Here is a 23,106-nt window from a genome sequence, read left to right as displayed (position 1 = left end):
AAACTTGCTTGATGGATAAACTGTATGGAACAGATGATTTTCTACAGTTTGTTTGGTTATGTCTAGCTACAAAGTTTGCCTCTTGTGACATCGGCCATTGATTTCACCAACGGGCAGTTAGATAGACATTACAGTTGAGACGGATAACCACAACGTTAGCTTGCTAGTTAGCCAGGTGCATCTCCGGGGTGACCTTCGTCTCTGGTTCCATGTCTTACTTCTCACGGTGAAGGTCTGTTTTTTGGTGGGTAGTGGGTTTGGCTGTCCTTGTTGCCTGGAGATTGCGTGTTTGGATGAGCTACTCCCACCGATCCACGGACAGATTGTTGTGACAGGGTGCTGCTAGTGCGTGATAGTAGATAACTTGGCGTACTAACAAGCTCCATGAACGTGACTGTCATGAACAGATAACATATTAAACAACTGTCAAAATCGAACAATGTAGCTAACTAGCTTATCCTTCGGCGTTGATGTTGTTTTCATAGCATTTGGGAAGGATGGATGTGGGCAAATGGTGCTCCTTGGATACATGGGTCGTCGTGGACATGCAATCAGCACTAATCAGATTTGTTATCGAGCAGTAGTTAGCTTGTTATATATTCGCTTGTAGTAGCCTGACAACAATGGTTTGAGGTATAACAGCTAATTAGTTATATATAAGCTATATACTGCTTGTCAGATTGAATTTACTTAGGCTGTAATTCGTTAGCAGCAGACTTCTTGTAGAATGAGACTGCTTTTGCAGATGTCTAGATGTACAGGCGGGGTGCATCTACTGAAACGCAAGATTGTTCACTCCCGTGCACACAGACTGTTTTGGATAGAGAACCATGTCATCAGGGGACAGAGAATCAAGCGAGATCTTTCAGCAGCGGAGACATTTTTGGAACCTGCGGCACGCCCCTCGCTCTCTAGGAGACACGTAGCCGCTCTTGTGCCGTGCTGGTTTCCACTTGGAGGGTTTTATGGTCCCTTGACCAGGAGCTCATGGACAGCCACTCACGCGTGCGCCTCTTACAGTTCTTCAAGCAAGTCTAAACCAACAACTCAACATGGAGTTGACAATACATATGTTCCATCAACGGAGAAGACGGAACCCCCCACCACCATACCATTCGAGGATGTCAGAAGGATAATGTCTCTTGCTCACCCAGAGCGCTGGAGACTGTCAGGTGTGACTACTTTTCCATTCTACACAGCACAGATACATAGACAGATAGATAGACAGGGACCACAAGTGTCTCTCGGGTCTCATTGAGTTTGTGTTTCTTTGTTTATTGTTGTTTCTCTAACTCTGCCCCTCTTTAGCTGCGGTTGGCTTCCTACTGGTTTCGAGTTCGGTCACCATGTCAGCCCCCTTTTTCCTGGGCAAAGTGATAGACACCATCTACACCAGCAGCTCCGATGACTTCACTTCCTCCCTCACGTCCCTCTGTATCATGCTGTCTGGGGTCTTCCTTGTTGGGGGTGCTGCGAACGCCGCTCGGGTCTACCTTATGCAGGTCACAGGTGAGGCAGCTTAAAGGAAAACCTACAAGGTGGAACTGTGGTTCAGGTGAAGACGTTACAAGGCTTGTGATTCACGTGAAAGCAGTGCAGGTCTAATTGTGTGTGCGTGTGACTGTTGCAGGGCAGCAGATCGTGAGGAACCTCCGGGTGGCCCTGTTCTCGTCCATCCTGAGACAGGAAGTAGGGTTCTTTGACAGGACGCGCACCGGTGAACTGATCAACCGGCTGTCGGCAGACAGCATGTTGGTGGGGCGCTCCGTTACAGACAACCTCTCAGACGGCCTCCGTGCTGTGGCTCAAGCTGCTGCTGGGGTCAGCATGATGGTGAGCACACACACACACACACACCAGTGTGCACATCATAGGTGTATACACATCAACATCCAAGTCTTTTATCCAGGTCAGATGGGGGAAATTTAGTACACATGATAGATTCCAGTGGCAATGTCATTGGCAGTAGCAATATTATATTTTGGCTGTACTCTGTTGTGATGTCTGGGTTGGAACAAGGAAGCCAGGCTTTCTTTGCTCCAGGTGTGTCTTATTTATGGAATCCTATTGTCTTCTCTGCTGGTGCTAAACATAGCTATATCGGTTGACAAACTGGCTGGGCCAAAGTTCAGCCTGATGAAGAAACCAGGATGTCTGTGTAGTTCCTGGTAACAGATCATTCAGCGGTTCACTGTTGCGTGGTAGCAGTTGACTCAATTAAGTTACTTCCTGTTATAGCTATGTGGACAGTCACTCCTTACTTACTGAAAGTAATCACAGTAATGACTAGTTCCTCAACTTGAAATTGTGTCTCAGTACACAGACACTTGCCTGTAAATAGGCCTTAAGCAATATTACAGCATTTTTACAGACCTGGACTAGGTTTCAAGGTGAGATTTTCTTCCCAGTTTTCTCCTGGTCTCACCCCTGTTCCTGTCTCACCCCCGTTCCTGTCTCACCCCCGTTCCTGTCTCACCCTCGTTCCTGTCTCACCCTCGTTCCTGTCTCACCCCCTGTTCCTGTCTCACCCCCGTTCCTGTCTCACCCTCGTTCCTGTCTCACCCCCGTTCCTGTCTCACCCCCGTTCCTGTCTCACCCCCGTTCCTGTCTCCCTCCAGTTCTACGTGTCCCCCAGTCTGGCAGCGTTTGTGTTGATGATCGTCCCTCCCATGGCTGTTCTTGCAGTGGTCTATGGCAGATACCTGCGCTCCATCTCCAAACGCACACAAGACTCCCTGGCCGAGGCCACTCAGGTGAGAGCTGACACACACACACACGCATCCTCCACCCGCATTGCCTTCTCCCTTTGACTTTAATGGTGAGGTTCATCTTCTATGAGCTCCGTTTTCTATACCCTAGCTGGCTGAGGAACGCATCAGTAACCTGCGGACAGTGCGTGCGTTTGGGAAGGAGCTAACCGAGGTGGAGAAGTACATGGAGAAGGCTGACTATGTTTTCCAGCTGGCCAAGAAAGAGGCTGTCTTGAAAGCAGGGTTCTTTGGAGTGGTGAGCATTCGGTGGTTCCAAACTGTGGTTCTGATTAGCAAAACCCCACAGAGATACAGTTTGAAGATTGTACCAATGGGGAAACGCTTTCTGAATTGGTAGCCCTAAATAACCCTAATTTCTCTACCTAGCACAGTTTAGATCGATGGAGAAACTGAAACTGAATAATGATGTAATTTCCTCTGAAAATGTGCCCAGTCGAATTCACTTAATTCTGGCGAAAGACGTCAACCACATGACTGCGGGATGGTATGTGCGTTCTGTGCTTCTGCTTTCTGATCTACGTTAGTGTGTGCATGCGTCTCACAGACGGGGTTAAGTGGGAACATCATTATCCTGTCGGTGCTGTACAAGGGAGGCCTGCTGATGGCCAATGAACACATGACCGTGGGAGAGCTGTCCTCCTTCCTCATGTATGCCTTCTGGGTAGGCATCAGCATCGCAGGTAGGACACCAACAGGACAGCACACACACCAATCTGCACCACACTGAGTGTGTCAGGCCTGCGTGCAACGGTAAACCTGTAATTCGCTCTTGCTCAGGTCTTGGTTTGTGTGCATCTGTGATTGATTGGGCAGGCATGAGCTCGTTCTACTCGGAGATGATGAAGGGATTCGGAGCGGGGGCACGGCTGTGGGAGCTAATGGACAGGAAGCCGGAGTTTCCCCTAAACGGTAAGCCACGCACAAACACACACGCACACACACAATACTTTAGTATTCACATGAATGTCGTTACAAGGTGGATATTTCTCTCCGTCTCCAGAGGGGCTGATCTTGGCATCAGAGCAGCTGAGAGGCCAGCTGGAGTTCCAGAACGTCACCTTCTCGTACCCGACACGCAAGGACGCGCCCATCTTCCAGGACCTGACCCTGTCTGTGCCAGCAGGCACAGTCATGGCTGTGGTGGGCCCCAGCGGCTCAGGGAAGTCAACCCTGGTCTCCCTGCTGCTGCGCCTCTATGACCCGGACTCAGGTAGGGGTCAGGGAGAGGGGGGGGGGGGGCATGATGTAGGATGAGAAAGATGTAAATAATGTGTAGTTGAAAGAATAAGGGATGGAAAACAGAGGGGAGGATGATTCCTGATGATTACTTGACATAAGGTATTCATACGGAACATATTAAGGAAATATATGACCTGGGGTCGATTTGGGGTCTGACACATTCTCCTATTTTAGGTGTGATCACTATTGATGGGCGGGATGTACGGGATCTCAATCCTTATTGGCTGAGGAGTCACATTGGAACAGTCAGTCAGGTAAATGTGCACAGCTGTTCAATTGGAACCTTCCTATTTAGCTTTTGTAGTAAATTGGTGCCTTTTTGTTCTCCCTTTCCCTGTTTCTCTATGGATTCTCATCTTCACCATATGATGAACTGTCTTACTACCTCTCTAATCTCACCCCATCTCCTCCTTCCTCCTCTGGCTCATCTTCCATTGTACTCCTCTCTCCTTCTCTTTCCCCTATAGGAGCCAGTGCTGTTTTCCTGCTCTATTGCTGAGAACATTGCCTATGGAGCTATCGACTCCAGCACTGTGACAGCCCAGGAAATACATCAAGCGGCTCGCATAGCCAACGCCTATGACTTTGTACAGGCTTTCCCAAAGGGCTTTGACACTGTAGTAGGAGAGAAGGGTGTGCTGCTGTCAGGTAAGTACAAGGAGACTACACCAGGCCTGGGTCAAGGTTTCCCAACCCACAACTATGACCAATGACAAATGATTGCGTAAAACACTTGTACATACTGCCAATATTTCTGAAACATACCTTCTCAGTAATGTATGGGTCTTCTTGAGCAGCAGAGAAGCTCTGTAATATTGCATCTTCTTCTTGCGATTACTTGCAGGCGGTCAGAAACAGAGGATAGCCATAGCCAGGGCTTTGCTCAAGGTAACTGTTTTTCACAACGCTGTCTGCACTCTGCTCGTTTTGCTTTCAACCCGTCAAGGTTCATTTCCGTTTTTATTTTATTTTCATCCTCTCAGAATCCCAAGATCCTTTTACTTGATGAAGCTACGAGGTAAACTGCTCACAAACTGTCTGGTAATGACTGACCTATGATTATGTGAGCCAAAGTATATCTTAACCGATGTCCCTCCCCCGACCAGTGCACTGGATGCAGAGAACGAGTTCCTGGTCCAGGATGCGTTGGAGCGCCTCATGGAAGGCCGGACGGTGCTGATCATTGCCCACCGTCTCTCCACCATACAGAACGCCGACGCCGTGGCCGTGCTGGACCAACGACGCGTGGTGGAATGCGGCCAGCACGCCACGCTGCTAGGCAACCGACAGGGCCTATTTCGCAAGCTGATGGAAAAGCAGGCCTTTCTGCAGCAGGGACAGAAGCAGGCTCTGCGCTGAGAGAGGAAAAGAGCCAGGGAGGGAAGGTATGGGGGGATGGAAAAGGGAGGAAAAACAAGCTTTTGTCCAAGGAAGGAAGAAATGTAATGGTTGGGAGAAATACGAGAAAAAGGCCTTCCTGGAAGGCAGGAAGGGAGAGAGAGGAGAGAAGGAGGACCAGAAACACTGAAGTGGAGCTTATGAGGACAATAGTGAAACCTTGTGCAACTATCAGAGCATCTATAATCAAGACTTGCTTTTTTTAACCAAATAACAGTCCTGACGGCATATAAATGGACATGACTGCAAAGTATATTTATTTATATATATTTGTTGAAAATTGTCAACTTGAAGCCAATATTCTTGTATGATATGACATGGAATGTATTCTGTGTCATTTATCCACGTGGTCCTGTGTCTTACGTCAAATGAACAGCGACACACCCAAAAGCAAAATCCCACACCAGCCGCTTGGTCCAAGTTGACAACCTTGTATATCTAATATCAAGTATGACAGTGTGTTCACTGTTTATTATGTACATTGGACCTTTATTCAGGTCACTGACTAACATTCGTTTATGCCGAGCACTGATATGGTATCACTGACAATAGGCAGAATCTTTTTTTGCAAGATTGTTTTTTTGTGAGGGGTAATGTTGACAGGGTTAGTCTTGGCTCAACTGTGATGAGTTCATGTGCTTCATTCATTGTATGTAGGGCCATGTCACTATCATGACCAGACCACTGCCATACAGTAGCTTTGACTGGACTGGTACAGTATATTGGTTTTGTGAAGGCTACAATCCCAAATCATTAATCAAGCTGTTTCTGGTTTCTGTGTTTTTTGTCTCATTTCTGCTGGATGATTTGACTCACGTATGTTTTGATAAAAAAATATGCAGCTTGTGTGTGTACTCATATCAGTTAGTCAGGTCAGCTGTCATTGTAGCCTTGTGTGTTTCATACCACAGTTTACCATTAATTCATTGTATTCAACCTGATTTGTTGTTGAGCAGTACACCACCTCTACTTTGGAATACAATGGTGGTGTATCATCTTACCTGGAGACAGGGGATGTCTGTGACTATTGTACTGTAGAAGAACAGGCCATTGTCTGTTCCCTGTGCTGAGACCTTTAACATCGAACCACCCAGGTGTCATGAATCTTCAGGTCATGTAACATTCATGTCTCAATACTCATTCAATGGAGTTATACTGAAAGACTGTACACCGAAACATGAGTATTTTCTACAGGATCAACTTTAATCAGAGTTCACCATCCATAAAGTATATCACTATTGAGAACTAAATCACGTATGTGTGCAGTTTTGTGTATGAATGTTTCAGGAGACATATACAGATTTTATATACAGAGCTCATGGTAGCTTTATTATGGTGTTAATAATGTATTAATATGAGATATTTTAATGATTTTTGTGTTAAATTATTAGGTCTTAATAAGAAATAAACCTATTCCCAGACACAAAACCAAGTGGCATGTGTATGTAATTTCATCCAGTTTTATGTTAATGTTGAACAAACGATCACGAATTGTCAAGAGAAAGCCCACAGGTCAATACCTCAAACACACCAGCAGGGGGTGGACTTGTCACTTATTTCATAGACTGAGTTATGAGGAGATAATTTGTGGCTTCGGTGATTGAGGACAACCAAGACAAATAGATGACCAGAGACCAAAGGAATAACAGTGTGCAGTGCTCCTTTAGATAGTCGAGCAGAGGGTTTGTTGATTTGTTGCTAAATTTTCAGAGGGATTTAGGGGACAAGGGATCCCCCTCCCTGATCACCTTACCACACCTTCAAAGAGATGCAGTAACAATTGCCAATGCACCATGATACATAAATATACAAAAATTGTACCACACGGCATGGTCTGATTATGAAACAGTTCCGGCTGGAATGTATGAATTCACTTTGAGGTCGTACTATCAGATCGGATGCTGGATTGAGGAATCATGAGTGAGGGTTCAACCATCATGGTAACTCACATACTTCACTCAACATCCTTCCATAGGCCTTAGGTACCACAAACTCTGAACAACAACTAAAATTGGTTACAAAGCCTTAGTCCATAGCATATTTCCCCATTTCACAAAACCTTTTCCGGCTATTAGTTTATAATATTTAAATTGGAAGTGCAGTGAGATTTTCAGCAGAGGCACGCCATCACCAATTACATTTTGCACAACAAATCAGACTTCAAAAGGGATGCTACCATTCTTAAAAATATCATGTGTGAATAAACAATTTCCTCAGGGACGATTACAAAAAGCTATGCAGAAAATGTGTTTTGCTCCAGCGGTTCATCCATTGGGCGCCAGACTCGTAGTGGCCCATATTTGTGCTCTGTTTAGGGACGATGATCCTGCGTGTAAGACAGGATAGTGCCAAACGATCTCGGGGTCTCCATGTACGGGCCTGGCACAGCGGCCGGGAGTCAGAGCGACAGTTCCATATATGGAGCGCGCTCTCACTCCGAACAGAGAGCCGCTCAGCCTGTCTACGGAGTTCCCTTGCGCGCCCTCCAAGAACCTAATATGGATGACGACTGGACATTCTGAATGGTGGGTGAGAAGGTGAGTATATAAGGGTTGAGGGGTGAAGGTGCTACTGTAGCTGGATCCAGCAGCAGTAGCGTTTGGCACTCTGAGCTTTCTCTGAAACAGACTCCACCAAGGTAAGACACCTGGACTAGATCTAGACAGCATGACTGGAGTGGAGCCACCGATCACCGGATTGTTTTGTTGACACTTGGTCACGGATGGTGTCATCTTGTCACCTGAAGGATTAACAGGCATTGGCAACATGGCAAAAGAATAATGTTCATATGGTCTCAAAACGAAAAGGATAAGGTTTGAGATTAATTTACACAAATAGTGAATGTTAAATCTACATTGATTGGCAGCCGACCTGAGTTATAATGCATTCGTGACTTAGCCGTGGCAGCTTGAGTTTGTGTTTATGCCTTTTGTAGAAGGATATCGCCAAAGGCAAAACAAAAATTGAGTATTGAATAGTTTTGTTGTAAATAGTTACATTGTTATCTCATCATGTAACCTTGAGAGGGTGAGCTGACAGGGTCCTGTTCGTGCAGAAATGTATAATGTATCAATTTATCTTCCATCTTCTCTCTCTTTCTTAATTTACTGTTATCGTTGTATTGAGCCACAGATTTCATGAATGTTTATGAAATCGTAATTATGTTGCTCAGAGGCGTGCGTTTGTGTTTGACAAAGTTCCGTTACGCGTGAGCCCTGTCAACGTGATATTTTACCTATTTATTTTGTTGCCCATTCAGTACTCAAGATGTGTGACGACGATGAGACTACCGCCCTTGTGTGCGACAACGGCTCCGGCCTGGTCAAGGCTGGCTTTGCCGGTGATGACGCTCCCAGGGCTGTCTTTCCCTCCATCGTTGGTCGCCCTCGTCACCAGGTACGATACAACTCCACACTCGGGGCCGTTAAAGACAGTTAGCACACAGCCACTATCGCTCATAACATCCTTTTCAAGACTAACATGAATTTTTCTGTTTCCTCCAGGGTGTCATGGTGGGTATGGGTCAGAAGGACTCCTACGTAGGAGACGAGGCTCAGAGCAAGAGGGGTATCCTGACCCTGAAGTACCCTATCGAGCACGGTATCATTACCAACTGGGACGACATGGAGAAGATCTGGCATCACACCTTCTACAATGAGCTGAGAGTGGCCCCCGAGGAGCACCCCACCCTGCTGACTGAGGCCCCCCTGAACCCCAAGGCTAACCGTGAGAAGATGACCCAGATCATGTTTGAGACCTTCAACGTCCCCGCCATGTATGTGGCCATCCAGGCTGTGCTGTCCCTGTACGCCTCCGGTCGTACCACTGGTAAGAATGCGCCTTTTTACACATTTGCATCATGAACCAATAAACTCCCTTCATACTTTGCTGCTACTAACACTTGACGCTCTCCATTGCGTTCCAGGTATTGTGCTGGACTCCGGTGATGGTGTGACCCACAACGTCCCCATCTATGAGGGTTACGCTCTGCCCCACGCCATCATGCGCCTGGACCTGGCTGGTCGTGACTTGACCGACTACCTCATGAAGATCCTGACTGAGCGTGGCTACTCCTTTGTCACAACCGGTGAGACTCTTTTACCCTACATTTACGCATCATCTTAACAATCCAGTAGCTTATGTAGCACCCCATTCTGTCAAAGTCTACTTTATTCACAAGGTGCGCGTTATGTGTGCGTAACTGGATTGTCTGTTCAACGGTCTGATCAATTATACAATACTTGTCATTTCCAGCCGAGCGTGAGATCGTGCGTGACATCAAGGAGAAGCTGTGCTATGTGGCTCTGGACTTCGAGAACGAGATGGCCACCGCTGCCTCATCCTCCTCTCTGGAGAAGAGCTACGAGCTGCCCGACGGTCAGGTCATCACCATCGGTAACGAGCGTTTCCGTTGCCCTGAGACCCTGTTCCAGCCATCCTTCATTGGTGCGTAACATATATTTTTTTAATAACAAAATTGTTGTAGTTTAGTGTGTGAAGATTAAATTGCTGTGCATCGCCTCAACAGGTATGGAGTCTGCCGGTATTCACGAGACTGCCTACAACAGCATCATGAAGTGCGACATTGACATCCGTAAGGACCTGTACGCTAACAATGTGCTGTCTGGTGGTACCACCATGTACCCTGGTATTGCTGACCGTATGCAGAAGGAGATCACAGCTCTGGCCCCTAGCACCATGAAGATCAAGGTGAACACACACACCACTTCCCAAATCTTACAAGTCGATTAAAAACATTGATTTAAATGTCCTGGTTTCTTACACGCGTTCTCCCGTCGTATTTGTTCAGATCATTGCCCCACCTGAGAGGAAGTACTCCGTCTGGATTGGTGGCTCCATCCTGGCCTCTCTGTCCACCTTCCAGCAGATGTGGATCAGCAAGCAGGAGTACGACGAGGCAGGCCCATCCATCGTCCACAGGAAGTGCTTCTAAATGCACAACCCTCCTCTTCCTCATATGCAACCTCATATGCGTCTGCTTATTCGGGTGCAAGCAGAGAAACAGCGACACATTGTTGTCGCATGGACAGTTTAGGCACGTTATTTTCAAACGCCTCAGTTACACGGAGGAAATGCTGCAACTGTGAACCAACACAACCAAAGAAGAACAAAACATGCCATGTTTTCTAACATGTGAATGTATATGTATATAAATTTTAATTTATTAAAGTCCATTATTTGGTATTTTTTACAGTGGTCTTGTCAGTTTTATGATTTGAGAAAATATGAGATGACAGTGTAGGGCCTACATTGTCTCGAGTCTCTGTCGCTTGTGAAAGAGGAGGGAGACCCAAGAGCTTGACTTCCATGGAATGTGCCTTGCTGGCTGTTTGACTTGGGATTCTCAAGCTCTTCAAATCTGACACATGATCCCAACGCTAGTATTCCAATGTCGTTTAAGCACCCCCCACACACGTATACCCTTATTAGGCAATATATCCCTTTTTATGGAAATAATAGAACAAAATTAGAAGCGTCCAATGAAACATAAGCTGTTATGTCAAGTCGTGATATATGAAACTAAGAAGGCCAACGTCTTTATCGTTATATAAGTAATTACTACTCGACTTGTTATTAGTGGATGGCGGTGTAACCATCAAGCATGGTCATTTCTCCCTAAACATCCACCTGTTGAGGGGGAAGGGGCTTTTTAAATGCAGCTCAGCTCGGGGCGGAGTTAAATACGGAGACAGCCTATTACGGCTCACAAGACGCCATCTGTTCTGTTTCGCGTCTGTGAAATTCTACCCTGTAAGTATACCAAATTAGAATGTTTAAACTATCGACACTTTGCTATTAGACTATGCGATGTCGATGAGAATAAACGTAGCCTAGTTCATTTAGAAAAGCCTGCGACACAAGGCATGATCGTTTCTTCTGCGTCAATGCATGTTTCAGTAGTGATTTAGCATGCAATTATTAACAGAGATTGACAAAAGATGAAATAGTTATTTGCTACTAGGCTATAGTTTAAATCAAAAGCATTATGATAGAGCACAATAATATGATTTCTTGCGATAGTGCACAGGCTTATACGCAATCGCCAGTGCTAACTACATTACAACAAACCCTTTAAATGATTAATGATTAATTCCATAAATATACGTCTCTTGCGAGATAGGCCAATGTAAAATCGTTTGCAGAACGCCCTCTACCTACGCAGATATGTTCAACGGGCGGAGACATGGGGGGTGTGTCAAGCTAAGCAGTTTAGCTCCACTTCTGCTCAGCTATTGGTTTCCATTCACCGTAAGACTTCCCCTTGCAGACGTATGTTTTGGTTTAAATGACTGGCGGGGCGTGTATTCATGACGGAGTTGCTGTAACAAATATGTTATTATGGTGTACACCTAATTAAAGAATTCTGCTTTCTCTATTTTGTAAGACAAACAATGATTACAAAAAAGATCCGATCGGAATACATGAAGAAATTCAAGGACCCTAAATGGGAAACCTACTCCAAGTGTTACGAAGAGATGGTTAAATACAGATTAGCGAGGAGACTTCTGGAACATTCGCACAATCCGTTTTTCTGGAACGAAGGGGACAGCGACTCGGAATCCAGTGGCAGCCCCTTTCCTCCTAACAAAAACAAAGTTGAACCTCTTGTCGTGAAAGACCAGTCCTCATCAGAATGTGACCGAAAGGCACCAGAGCACCGGGAGATTCAAAAAACATCTGAACAGAATATCCCTGCATCAGAGGAAGCGCCGCATCAGCGGACAGAGAATGTTCCGCCAGAGACCGCTCCATCCATTGGTATAAGGCAATGTTTTATATAAATGTATTTTTTAACACGCAAACATACTAAAGTGCTGTTGTTTTATTGAATCATGTATTAAAAGTTGACGTCTTTCCAGATGGTCAGGCTGTGGACACCAGGAAGGTTGGAGAAACAGAGGAGGAGAGGACAGGTAGAGCTCCAGATGGGCCAAAACTCCCTGAGGAGGAGCCAGCAGAACAGCCCAAAGCCAAACACTCAAAGAGACCCCTCAAGCTTAGAGGTCCACTAAGGCGACTAAAAGAGCCCAATAAGGAGAACACACATCCGTTTGCCCTGTATGGTGGGGGGGATAATCCTACTGATATGGCCAGCAAGAAAACCCACAATGTGCGTACTTCAGCATCTACCAAGGAGGTAAGTCAATAACCAACTCTCAGAATAATTATAGTCTGTTACTCTGTAATTACTGGTATGAATGTAGTATTTGTCACTCGCTGTTTTAGACGAGCCATCTGTATGTGTGTGTTTGTGTTCAGATCCACGAGTCTGCCTTGCGGGCCAAGACCAGGCGGGAAGTGGAGAGGCAGATGCAGACACAGCAGGCGGACAGACGGAGAGCGCAGTCAGCTGACCTTGAAAAAACTGTCAAGACCCAAATGGCATCAGATTATAATCCCTGGGTAACAGAGTACATGCGTTGCTTCTCCACCAGGTCTCGATAGACACAGACACACAGGTGCACGCACACAAACACACATGCTTACCGGGATTGATCACAAACACCTGCGGGATGACACAGGTTAAATCATCAAAGTGTGCTCCTCCCCACCTTGACTCCTTCTCAAAACCCATTGGAGGGAAAGGTTCCTCACGTCTGGTGGCCATCTGACAAGGAGGAGATGTGAAAGAGCATGAGGAATGAAGGAGAGTCTAGACTGAGGAAGACCCAGAGGATAAATAGATTCTCCCTGGTGGACAAGACCATCCCCTGTCTCTCACAAGATCATTTTCCAGGATTACTAGCACAATTCCATTGTACGCAATAGTGGTTAAACACGGTAGTCTTATTGCTTCTAGATCACCGGATTGATTTGACATTAGAAATGTCACATTTCATTGAAATCATGCACAGTAGGTTACTAGGATAGCTTTCTCACACATCATTATTGTCTTGTACATGTACGCAATCTGAACTAAACAGCTCTCTTTTTTGGCACCTAGATATTGAAAAAAGTGAGGAACAATATGGCTGCACACAAGGTGATGTCTATGTATGTCTGCTTTCAGGACCAAATCTGCTTCCAAAGGTGACCACAATAGCACTTTCCTTTTGAGAAACGTAACTGTACATAGAGAAAGGGATTAGAATAATGTTGACTTGGCCTCAAGGTCCATTTACTTGACAGTGTTTAGTGTAACTCTTTGTTTTGTGTGGGTATCACTATAATTTTCCAGTATTATTATTTTCAAACAAGCACATCTATTTAAGTCCAGAGGTACCTAGCTAGATGCAGTAATGTGAAATTGGATAATAAGCCATTGTTGAAAATGTGTGCAATAGATGCTTCTAGCTTATTCAGTCCACCAGCAGCACCATCTTACTTAGCACGGGCATAGGTATGAGAAGCAATAATAATTCATTCAGAAATTGGAAGAGGTGAGGATTACTCACAGCTTTGCTGTGTCCGTGTAATGGCTCATTGCTCATTGTTTACTAAAGTACATAAATAACAACAAATGTATGTTTTGACAAAAGACAAACCTTCAAATTGCCAGACATATAATAGTTAACTTGCAAATATAAGGGTCATTACTATTTTGGTGTTAGACGTTATTTTGTACACACATTTTAATGTCAACATTTTTACACATTTGATTGTCGTCATAGCTGTGAGAAAAAAAAGGGTTTAAGTGTGGATCTTGGGATGGTAGGCTTTGAATAAACCACTTTGGGAATGATTCTACTTGTCCTTTCATAAACTTATATTCATCTTGACTGAAACTAACCATCCGCTAGTCACCATTTGCAATATGGGAGCATACATTTATAATACTTTATTTCAAAAAGTGCAGATATACATGTGAGAATAAGTTAAGTTAAAAAATCATGATACATAACAAGGAGAAAATAAACAACAACTGATGAACTGAATAAACACCTAACTGGAACGGCAGGTCAGAGGAGCCAGTGCATATCAGGCAGGACCGGTCCGTATCTCACCAGAACACAACAAAACAACATGATAAATGTGATATGTAAATATAACAATCTATAGATTATTTCTTAGTGTATAATTAATAACTCTTGATATTCTTCAGTCCATAAAACATGCTTTAAGAGTAAACCATCTGGTCTTTTTACAGGTAATCCTGTACAGATGCAGGATGCAGAAAGTCAAAGAAAGGGCAGCAGTCAGTAAGATATCAGCTGATTGGAGGGTTTGGTCCATTTGTGAGGGGGTGTGTTGGATTGTGGATTGTATCAGGCCTGTCGGAGGGGTCCAGGGAGGGGCTCGGCGCTCCAGAGAGGGCATGGCCAGGAGCCTGTGTGGGTCGTCTCTGATAGCGAGGGCCAGAACGGTCCGTAAGGTGGTCAAAGGAAGGTCAGGGAAGAGTTGCTTCAACACCATGAGCTATGTGAACATGAGCAACGCTATGTTCCCAACATCGTCCTCCTGGTCTTCACAAACCTGCCTGGAGGAGGTGAGGGGGAAAGGGGCAGTAGTGGAGACAGGAGTAGTGAGGGGGACAGAGAGAGGGGGTGACAGAGGGACAGGGGTGCAGGGATGGGTGTAAGTATAGGAGAGGGGGCAGGGAGGGGGGCGGTAAAAGGCAATCCAATTCAGTTACATCAAACTGTCAAGATATGATGGAGAGGGTTACAATCAGCCCCTTGAGCGAGAGACCGCACTGTTAGCCTTGTTGGTCTGTCACTTTAGATCAGGTCAAATTGAGAGTGTGAACCTTGGGGAAAGAATGCACTACAGCCTCTGTGTCAATCTGCAACCAGCAGACCAACCCCCACCCACACCAAATCTATCCATCCAGTTCTACTGACACTGAGCTCACTGTTGCTACTACATTCCAGCCTGGAGACCTCCCTGGTCTCTGCATGCCAGCCCAGCCCAGTCTCAGCCCCTAGCAGCCAAATATGGCCCATTCAGGACCGCAGCAAAGCCCCCCACCCTGCTAGTGGGTGTCTGTTGGTGACTGAATCTCAGACACATCACACACTTGGAACTGGGAGACAGAAATAGCCTGTGTCTCATCTCTGGTTCCTCCCTCTTAACGAGGTGACTAAGAACAGACCTTCTTCAGCCTCAGTGCACCACACAGACACACACACCAGACACAGTATTGTGACATACCACTGGAGTTGTATTACTAAGCCATGACTAGGATCTGACCCTAACATAACATTACACCAAGCTTGTGTATGTACAGTATGTGCATGTGTGTGTTGGTGTGTGTCTGAGGGTCAAAGTGTGTGTGTTTTGGGTTGAAGAGAGGAGTGTGGTTTCACCTCACCTTGGGGGTGCTCCAGGCTGGTTACTGAGCATGCTCACTAACAGCCACACTCCTGGGCTCCCTGTGGCTGAGCCCGGCGTGGGGAGCGGAGCTGGCGCAGGGCCGCGTCCCCGTACTGGATCCCAGAACCCATCCGCTCCGGGTCCAACTCTCCTGGGGGGGAGGGAGAGGGGAGAGATGGAGAGGACAGGGAGGGAGGGACAGCATTGGAGACTTACAAACTAGATTGGGATTCCTTAGGGCTCAAACATTCAAATTGTTTTATTGACAAAAGAACGCGGCTAGTGAACACTGTTGGAGGTCAGAGTTCAGGGGTTAGAGGTGTACCTGACTCTATCTTGTTGAGGATCTTCCTGGCACACTGGATGAAGGCCTCCTCTACGTTCTCCCCGGTCAGAGCACTGGTCTCCAAAAACATAAGCTCTGCAAACACACACACACACACACACACACACACAGGTGTTGTAACATGCAAACACAACTAAACACACACAGTGCCACAGCCATGAATTGAAGTTCAGCAGTGACCTCTAGTGGGGATTAGACTGAATTACCTCTACAATAACTGATTATGCTACTATAACTATGGAATACAGACACACATGCAGACGCAGATACTCCTTCTCCTACACAGTCAGCCGCAGCATACCGTTCTCTTGGGCGAACCGAGAAGCCTCCAGAAAGGTGACCTCCCTCTCAGCATCCAGGTCCTTCTTGTTTCCACACAGAATGATGACAATGTTTTGACTGGCCAGCATTCTGGCATCTGTCAGCCAGTTGGTAAGTGCATTATAGGTCTCCCGACTGAGACAGAAACATAAAAGGGAGGGAGCAGGGAGGATGGGGTGGAAAAAAAGGGAGAGTGTGTGAGAGAGAGTCAGTTATTACTACTAAGATTAGGTGTAGCTCAGTGGTTAGAGCAGATGATGAGTCGCAGGTTCAAATTCCCCCCTGTACTGTATGTCAGCTAAATGAACACATTGTTATGAAGTGAACACATAGTATAATCTGACCTGGTGATGTCATAGACGAGCAAGGCTCCAGCTGCTCCTCGATAGTAGCTCCTGGTCACAGATCTACAAACAACAACCCAATTAACAAAGCAAATACTTGACCAATTGCAAATAATAAGTCGATGATTAACAGAATTTTGCACTTGTAGACACTGCAGCAGATACATTGTATGTTTCTTGCTCTTTTAGTATGATGTTTAGGGATAAAGGAAAAAGGTTAACAAGATGTACATTTTATATAAAGCAGAGCTTATCTATGTGTATTTGCCTATGTTATCTAACCAGCAAGTTGGCTAATGGGCTAGTCCTAGGCTACACCAGCTGGAGAGCTACATTTACATTTAGTCATTTAGCAGACGCTCTTATCCAGAGCGACTTACAGTAAGTACAGGGACATTCTCCCGAGGCAAGTAGGGTGAAGTGCCTTGCCCAAGGACACAACGTAATTTGGCATGACCGGGAATCGAACTGGCAACCTTCGGATTACTAGCCCGATTCCCTAACCGCTCAGCCATCTGACTCTGAGAGCTGGCCATAAATCACACTGAAGGATGCTCTGGCAAGGAGGATGCTCCTAAAAGGATGTCTTGTTATGCAATTTATTGTCCATGACTGTGTAATTGAATTAGTTGTATTTTTCAGTCTAGTAAAATGTAACAAGAGGGGTTATAGTGGGCTACAGTACAGCCAGTGGTATAGTGGGGCGTTGTTAGTGTACGTACAGTAGGTATCCGACTCACTACCATACATTTTTTCATAGTCGTGCTGCATACTCACTTTTTTTTTTAGCTTTACAGTATACTCACTTATCATCCCTTAACATAGAATGTGCACACAGGCCGATCATCAGTTAAGTGTTTTTATTGGATGTAGTTAATACTACTAAGGACAAGGGTGCAAAATCGTACTCCGAGGGCTTCTCCAGGCACCACTGTACCACTGAGTAGGCTACTGCCATGTACCTGAACCTCTCCTGTCCAGCAGTGTCCCAGATCTGGAGTTTGACGAACTTGTTGACTACGCTGATGATCTTGGAGCCAAACTCCACTCCAATGGTATGGTTAGAATCATCTTTGACTGGAAATGATCAAAATGAAATAACGGTTTAAAGCTGTTATGAATTATTTATAATCTTCCAAATGAACACAAAGTACTTGAGCGTTCACTTATTCACTGTATGTGCACACTTACATCTCTTTTCAATGAACTGGTGAAGCAGACAGGATTTTCCAGTTCCCGCATTACCGATTACAAGGAATTTAAACAGGAAATCTGAGTAAAAAAAAAATATATTACACAGATGGCACGCCATCCTGATCCAACAGGGCAGCCAATATGGAAATAAACCGTAGCTCTTTGGCAATTACTAATGGTATTTACAAATACATCTGAAATAGCCATTGCTATGATGATGATTTTCTAATGCTGCCATATTAATTTGACTTTTTAGATCACAAGAGATTTGCTATCAAGCAAGCGCGTTACATCACCTTCCAAACAGAACAATTTGCTTTAAAAGCGGTGTAACAGATTTTCCCACGCCTTGATAGCAGTTCATACATTGAATGGAATATACATTCCATGTGACATTTATGTTTGTCGCTCAAAATTTGATTCAAATACAGTATGCGCAGTGAGCGAGTGAACACAAGCTACTGCCTGCACTGATGTGATGCCCTGCGATGATGAGTAAACATCTTAGCCACCTAGCTAGTTGTAGGTAGCATAGACTACTTCTATCACCAGACATTGCGATGTCTTCAATACACCGACATTGTCACGGCGAGCTGTCAATATGAGTGGACCAGTCATGGTATCCTACCGTATGTTTCTGACATGGCCAATCCGGTGTTTTGATAGCAACAACTGGTCCTCTTGCTATTTTCGAGGGTCAAGAAAGGAAAAATTCCTAATACAATCCTAGCGGACTTTCCTATACACTTCCCGTTGGTGTTTTTCAAAATAAAAGCCACTCGATAAGACACAATGACTCACCACAAGGTGACAGTATTGTATCGTGTTTAACACCACAATGCACTAGTCAATTACGATCATTGATGTGTCGTGTCGTTATTCTCAACTGACAAACATACATGTCTGTATGTTTATGTACGCTAGGAAGAGATTATATGTTTATAATCACACCCTTGTTTAAGTTTTAGTCAACACATTTTGTATTCCAACTTCCCTTCATTCTTTTTGTCTGTCTATAACCTACACTTTGAACTGCTTCTACAATGATTCCATAGTTCAGCCTATTGTAAACAGAACACCCTCACTAGCAAGCATGCTGTCTCCAGATGGACAGGACATGTTTATAGTCTCAGTTACATAATGCCCGAGGATGTATGGCAGGCAGGTTTATCATGAGTTATTTAGTCAGACATCCTGTTGAGCTGGACTGTTGGATGTAAACGTTTAGGACATCTGTATGACATTACAACGAGATGTGTCTGCCTCCTTGATTTATACTCTGTAGCTTAATATTGACAGAAACAACAAAAGGTAGTCAAAATATTGTCACAATTACAAGTCTTTGTCACAAAATGATAACGCCCATTTTGGTACAGCTCTGAGGTGTAGGAATGCATTAAACATGTTACCAGTGTGCTAAAGATAATAAATTCATTGTTTGTCATTACTTTTTGCACATATCACTTGAAAGGTTGTCCAAATGAAATCAGAGGAGAAAACAGTTTACTCACTAAGCTCTCTAACACATCTGCTCTGGACTCTTGGTAGTCATTTATGAGGCCCTCCATTCCACCCCTTTGTAAGCTGGTCCGCAACTATGGAACCAGAGCTGGTCCCTGAGGACCAATGGTATCACTGGAACACAATAGCAACCAGGAAGAGAGGAAATGAACTGTCCTTGGAATCTAAAAATGTCATCACACCATCCCAGCCAGGATGTCTCTGACATGGGAGGGCTTTGTGTCTTTGTAGTTTAGTTGTTAGAGAGTTGTGTGTGTCGGTAAGTGTGTGTGTTTATGAGTACTTGCATGCAGATATGTAAATGTATGGTGTGTGTGTATATGTGCGTACGTGCATGTTTGTGTGCAAGTGAAAGGCAGGTCATCTGGAGTCGAGAGGACTAAGATAAAGGTCTGGACTAACTGAGATCCCATTAGTGAATGGGTGGGGACAATGACTAAGTTATTTGTAATATTTATTTTTGGTCCACATTTATAAATAGGTTCCATAAATAAATCTATTCAAAGCCACCCAACAGGAAAAATGAGAAGGATGGAGTGAATACAGCAATTAGCCTTGATGTTGACTGAACTGTATACACATTTAAATGAACTAATATCAGTTTATATCTGTCATACAGTATATTGTCTTCCATGTATCTATTGAGTAAATTATGTAATGACATAAGAGCTGTCACAACACACTTGGATGGTGAACGACTAGTCTGGGGTCTGTGTAGAAGAGAGTTATAACATGGACACAGCTTGCACATAAACAAATACACCAATGGACTTTGTCCATCAAACATTCAGCTCTCATCAAGAGCAGGCCACAAGGAACAAGACAGTCATTGACACCCTATCACTGACAACAGTACAAGGACGCGACAGAGAGTAATTGTACGGGTTGTGTAGTGGTAAAACAGGCTGGTCTGTGGTCACTTCGGCATTTGTGTCTCATTATCAAGAGGCAGGTTGGGAAAGGACTAGCAGATCTTAAATCTGTCTACATGAACCAGTTGAGGAAGCATTTCATCACTGCCAACTAGATAAGTCCATGGTCACTGGACACTGCTGAACAGACCCTGCTTGTTACCCCAGCTAGACCTTGAGGCTCCTAGCTGTACATTAACAATACTGGCTCTCAGTGGAGCTGTTTGTCTGCCGATACGACCAACCCTGATGGGTGAAACTGGCCTGGAGGGTTTTCCAGTTCTAGAAACATACATACACACACAATCACATGCACAGTAACACACAAGCCAGGTGTAGGTGTAGTGGAGTTTATACATATCACTTTGGGTACCATTATAATGTATATATTTCCTGTCTTGGGGAACCACTTGTTTGGCTGCTGTGGATCTGAGGTTCAGCACTCAATTCCACCGTGTCACCATAGTCCCCCAGTTCACCCTGAGCCTTCAGAGCAGCACCAAGTGGCCCCGCTGAAAGGTGGCCTTGTGCAGGTTCCAGGCCAGCGACGCTGACTGTGAGTGGGTATTAAACTTGACTGATGGCTGGGGAACCACAGGAGCCCAACTAGCTGGAATTATTTGCTGCTTGCCCGCCTGCCTGCAAAGACAGAACCCTCATATGGCACAAACACACACACACACACACACACACACACACACACACACACACACACACACACACACACACACACACACACACACACACACACACACACTGGAGGTATTCACTAGCAAACTTGGCCTTGCCCTGCATGTAGTTCATTCTAGACTAGTCAGTAGTTTAGACAAACTGTTTCAAATTTCCAAATTTCTTCCAAATGTTTTCCTATTCAGTCCAACTGTTTGGTGAAACAAAAACTATACTTGTCCAAGTCAGTCGAGATCAGTCTTCCAGGCAGTGTCTGGAGGTTCTAATAAGAGCTTTTAAGCCTGGATGTTGAGTGTCACAGTTGTTTGTGATCCTTACAGTCACTGGGCCTGGCCTGCACTATCAGCCTGGTATTTTTAGACCATGAAAGATGCATGATATTTTCATTATGTAATAGAAATTAGCACATGGGGTGGATGAGGGAGAGAGTGGGGTTAGATGGCACATTTGTAGCTCAGACATCCACTTGAGCAGAAAAAGTGTACAGTGCAGTTTTAGACCTCATGCATGTCCACAGAGCTGTGCTGGAGCTGAGTTGCATTAAAATAGAGAGATACAGATAAAGTGTGTGTGTGTGTGTATGGGAGTGAAAGAGGGTGGGGGGAATTAGCAAACAAACAAACAAACAAACAAACAAACAGACAGCTCTCCAATTGCAGACAGAGAGAGAGAGAGAGAGAGAGAGAGAGAGAGAGAGAGAGAGAGAGAGAGAGATAGAGAGAGAGAGAGAACAGGAGGCTGAATGGCTTCTTTCAGGCAAGGATGCCTACGCAGTCCTTCATGGTACACAGAGTTCAGCATTGTTCCTCCCACGTCAATACTGGGGAGGGACAGAGGGTCTGGGGGTGGGAGAGGGAGGAGGATTGGGAAATGCGGGCTGGGGGGACAAGGCTGTGTTGAGGTGTGTGGAAGGGAGTCTGGGGGAGGCGTCAGTGGAGGAGGACAGGAGGCCAGGGGAGCAGGAGGGTTGAGGTATTCAGACAGACGAGGCTGTGTTTGATCACGGCAGCCGAGACTAGACTCACACAAACACACACAAAACACTCACAGGACAGGAAACTCTCTGACATGGCTAATCCTGAGTTATCAGGAAACGTGAAGTTGTCATGTCAGCTGTTTTGGTTTCAGGTTGCCACTCTCTGTTTGGAGATAGGAGTGTGTGCAGTTTGGGGTATCAGTTTCTGTGTGTCATGATGATGGGTGCAAGGCCTTAACAGAGATCCGTTGACGTTTCCTCAATAACAGGAATGACTACTGCCCTCCCCCTTTTCAACCCTCCTCTGAATCTCTGAATGTCTCCATCCTCCAAATTTATCTTATCCTGTCCATAAAAAGCCCCATCAGGACAATGGAATTTCAGGAAAAGCACTCCCTGAAAACTAGACGTGGACCGTATAGTTTCCTGTAAAGATACTCCTTGTTGGACAGCGGCTAAAGAATGAGTCAGCAATCACCATGGTAGGAAAAATACAAAAGGACTGCTCTAACATGCAAACCTCGACCAAAACAATTCAACCACTTAAGACCTGTTTTCGACACCCAATATTAAAACGGAAGATTCTGGAGTAAACACAGCCGCCATTGATGTGGCCAGGGGGAGGAATAGCAGCAGTTTGATTCATTCCATCAGCTGATTCAAATGAACAATCCTGCCAGTGTTGTTTACTGGATCAATAAGTCTTTATATGAGATTATTTCTCCCAGAGGAATACACACACAAGCACACACACACGCACACATACACATGCGCTCACGTCTGCACACACACGCAGACAACACACTCCCATAGGAAACACCTGCCTTGACTGTTAGGGAGTTTTCCATCTACAGATGAGCAGATGGTTTTGCGGTTAGATTCCAAATCAAGGGAGTATTTTTACTGTAAAGTTTTACTGTAATATCCAGACAGTAGATGCAAAATCTGGTTTCTTGGACAACAGAGCTCCTACAGCTCCTACAAGCTATGAAGGCTCCGAGATGTGTGACATTTAGAACATGTTCATTCAACCTTCAGTCAGTAGCAGTCATGGTGGAGTGTTCTCTCACACCAACCAGGGGGACTGTCAACATTTGCGTGAGTGTGGGTGGGGTATGGG

The 23,106-nt window shown here is 45.1% G+C and overlaps 4 protein-coding genes across 7 annotated transcripts; 3 read left to right on the top strand and 1 right to left on the bottom strand.

Annotated features, from left to right (window-relative positions):
• The first annotated feature begins 79 nt into the window (after nt 1-79).
• Nucleotides 80-6,830, top strand: abcb10 (ATP-binding cassette, sub-family B (MDR/TAP), member 10). The gene is made up of 13 exons (XM_062464060.1): nt 80-1,172; nt 1,309-1,509; nt 1,631-1,833; nt 2,619-2,753; nt 2,860-3,006; nt 3,316-3,451; nt 3,585-3,680; nt 3,772-3,981; nt 4,185-4,264; nt 4,478-4,658; nt 4,855-4,898; nt 4,994-5,028; nt 5,117-6,830. Exons 1-13 carry the CDS (start codon nt 728-730, stop codon nt 5,367-5,369), a joined length of 2,166 nt encoding a protein of 721 aa, XP_062320044.1. The 5' UTR covers nt 80-727; the 3' UTR covers nt 5,370-6,830.
• Nucleotides 6,831-7,926: 1,096 nt separating this feature from the next.
• Nucleotides 7,927-10,618, top strand: acta1b (actin alpha 1, skeletal muscle b). The gene is made up of 7 exons (XM_062464052.1): nt 7,927-8,046; nt 8,668-8,804; nt 8,912-9,236; nt 9,334-9,495; nt 9,663-9,854; nt 9,937-10,118; nt 10,219-10,618. Exons 2-7 carry the CDS (start codon nt 8,676-8,678, stop codon nt 10,360-10,362), a joined length of 1,134 nt encoding a protein of 377 aa, XP_062320036.1. The 5' UTR covers nt 7,927-8,046; nt 8,668-8,675; the 3' UTR covers nt 10,363-10,618.
• A 137-nt stretch (nt 10,619-10,755) lies between these two features.
• On the top strand, nt 10,756-14,113 carry ccsapb (centriole, cilia and spindle-associated protein b). 3 transcript variants are annotated; one of them, XM_062464054.1, is made up of 4 exons: nt 10,756-11,180; nt 11,815-12,188; nt 12,290-12,567; nt 12,690-14,113. In XM_062464054.1, exons 2-4 carry the CDS (start codon nt 11,822-11,824, stop codon nt 12,873-12,875), a joined length of 831 nt encoding a protein of 276 aa, XP_062320038.1. In that variant the 5' UTR covers nt 10,756-11,180; nt 11,815-11,821; the 3' UTR covers nt 12,876-14,113. The 3 variants fall into 3 exon arrangements, with proteins under 3 accessions (XP_062320038.1, XP_062320039.1, XP_062320037.1); XM_062464055.1 differs by having other exon boundaries at nt 10,756-11,678; XM_062464053.1 differs by having other exon boundaries at nt 10,756-12,188.
• An 80-nt stretch (nt 14,114-14,193) lies between these two features.
• On the bottom strand, nt 14,194-18,638 carry rab4a (RAB4a, member RAS oncogene family). Of its 2 annotated transcripts, none has more exons than XM_062464056.1 (8): nt 18,517-18,638; nt 17,886-17,966; nt 17,657-17,771; nt 16,695-16,757; nt 16,331-16,485; nt 16,009-16,104; nt 15,682-15,834; nt 14,194-14,847 (listed from the first exon to the last, which is right to left on the bottom strand). In XM_062464056.1, exons 1-7 carry the CDS (start codon nt 18,530-18,532, stop codon nt 15,719-15,721), a joined length of 642 nt encoding a protein of 213 aa, XP_062320040.1. In that variant the 5' UTR covers nt 18,533-18,638; the 3' UTR covers nt 14,194-14,847; nt 15,682-15,718. The 2 variants fall into 2 exon arrangements, with proteins under 2 accessions (XP_062320040.1, XP_062320042.1); XM_062464058.1 differs by having other exon boundaries at nt 15,682-15,831.
• Nucleotides 18,639-23,106: the final 4,468 nt, after the last annotated feature.

The sequence above is a fragment of the Osmerus eperlanus genome, chromosome 6 (genome assembly GCF_963692335.1).
Source record: "Osmerus eperlanus chromosome 6, fOsmEpe2.1, whole genome shotgun sequence".
Taxonomy (NCBI): Eukaryota; Metazoa; Chordata; class Actinopteri; order Osmeriformes; family Osmeridae; genus Osmerus; species Osmerus eperlanus.
The sequence above is the reverse complement of the archived record's forward strand: the minus strand, read 5'-3'. Positions and strand labels throughout refer to the sequence as shown.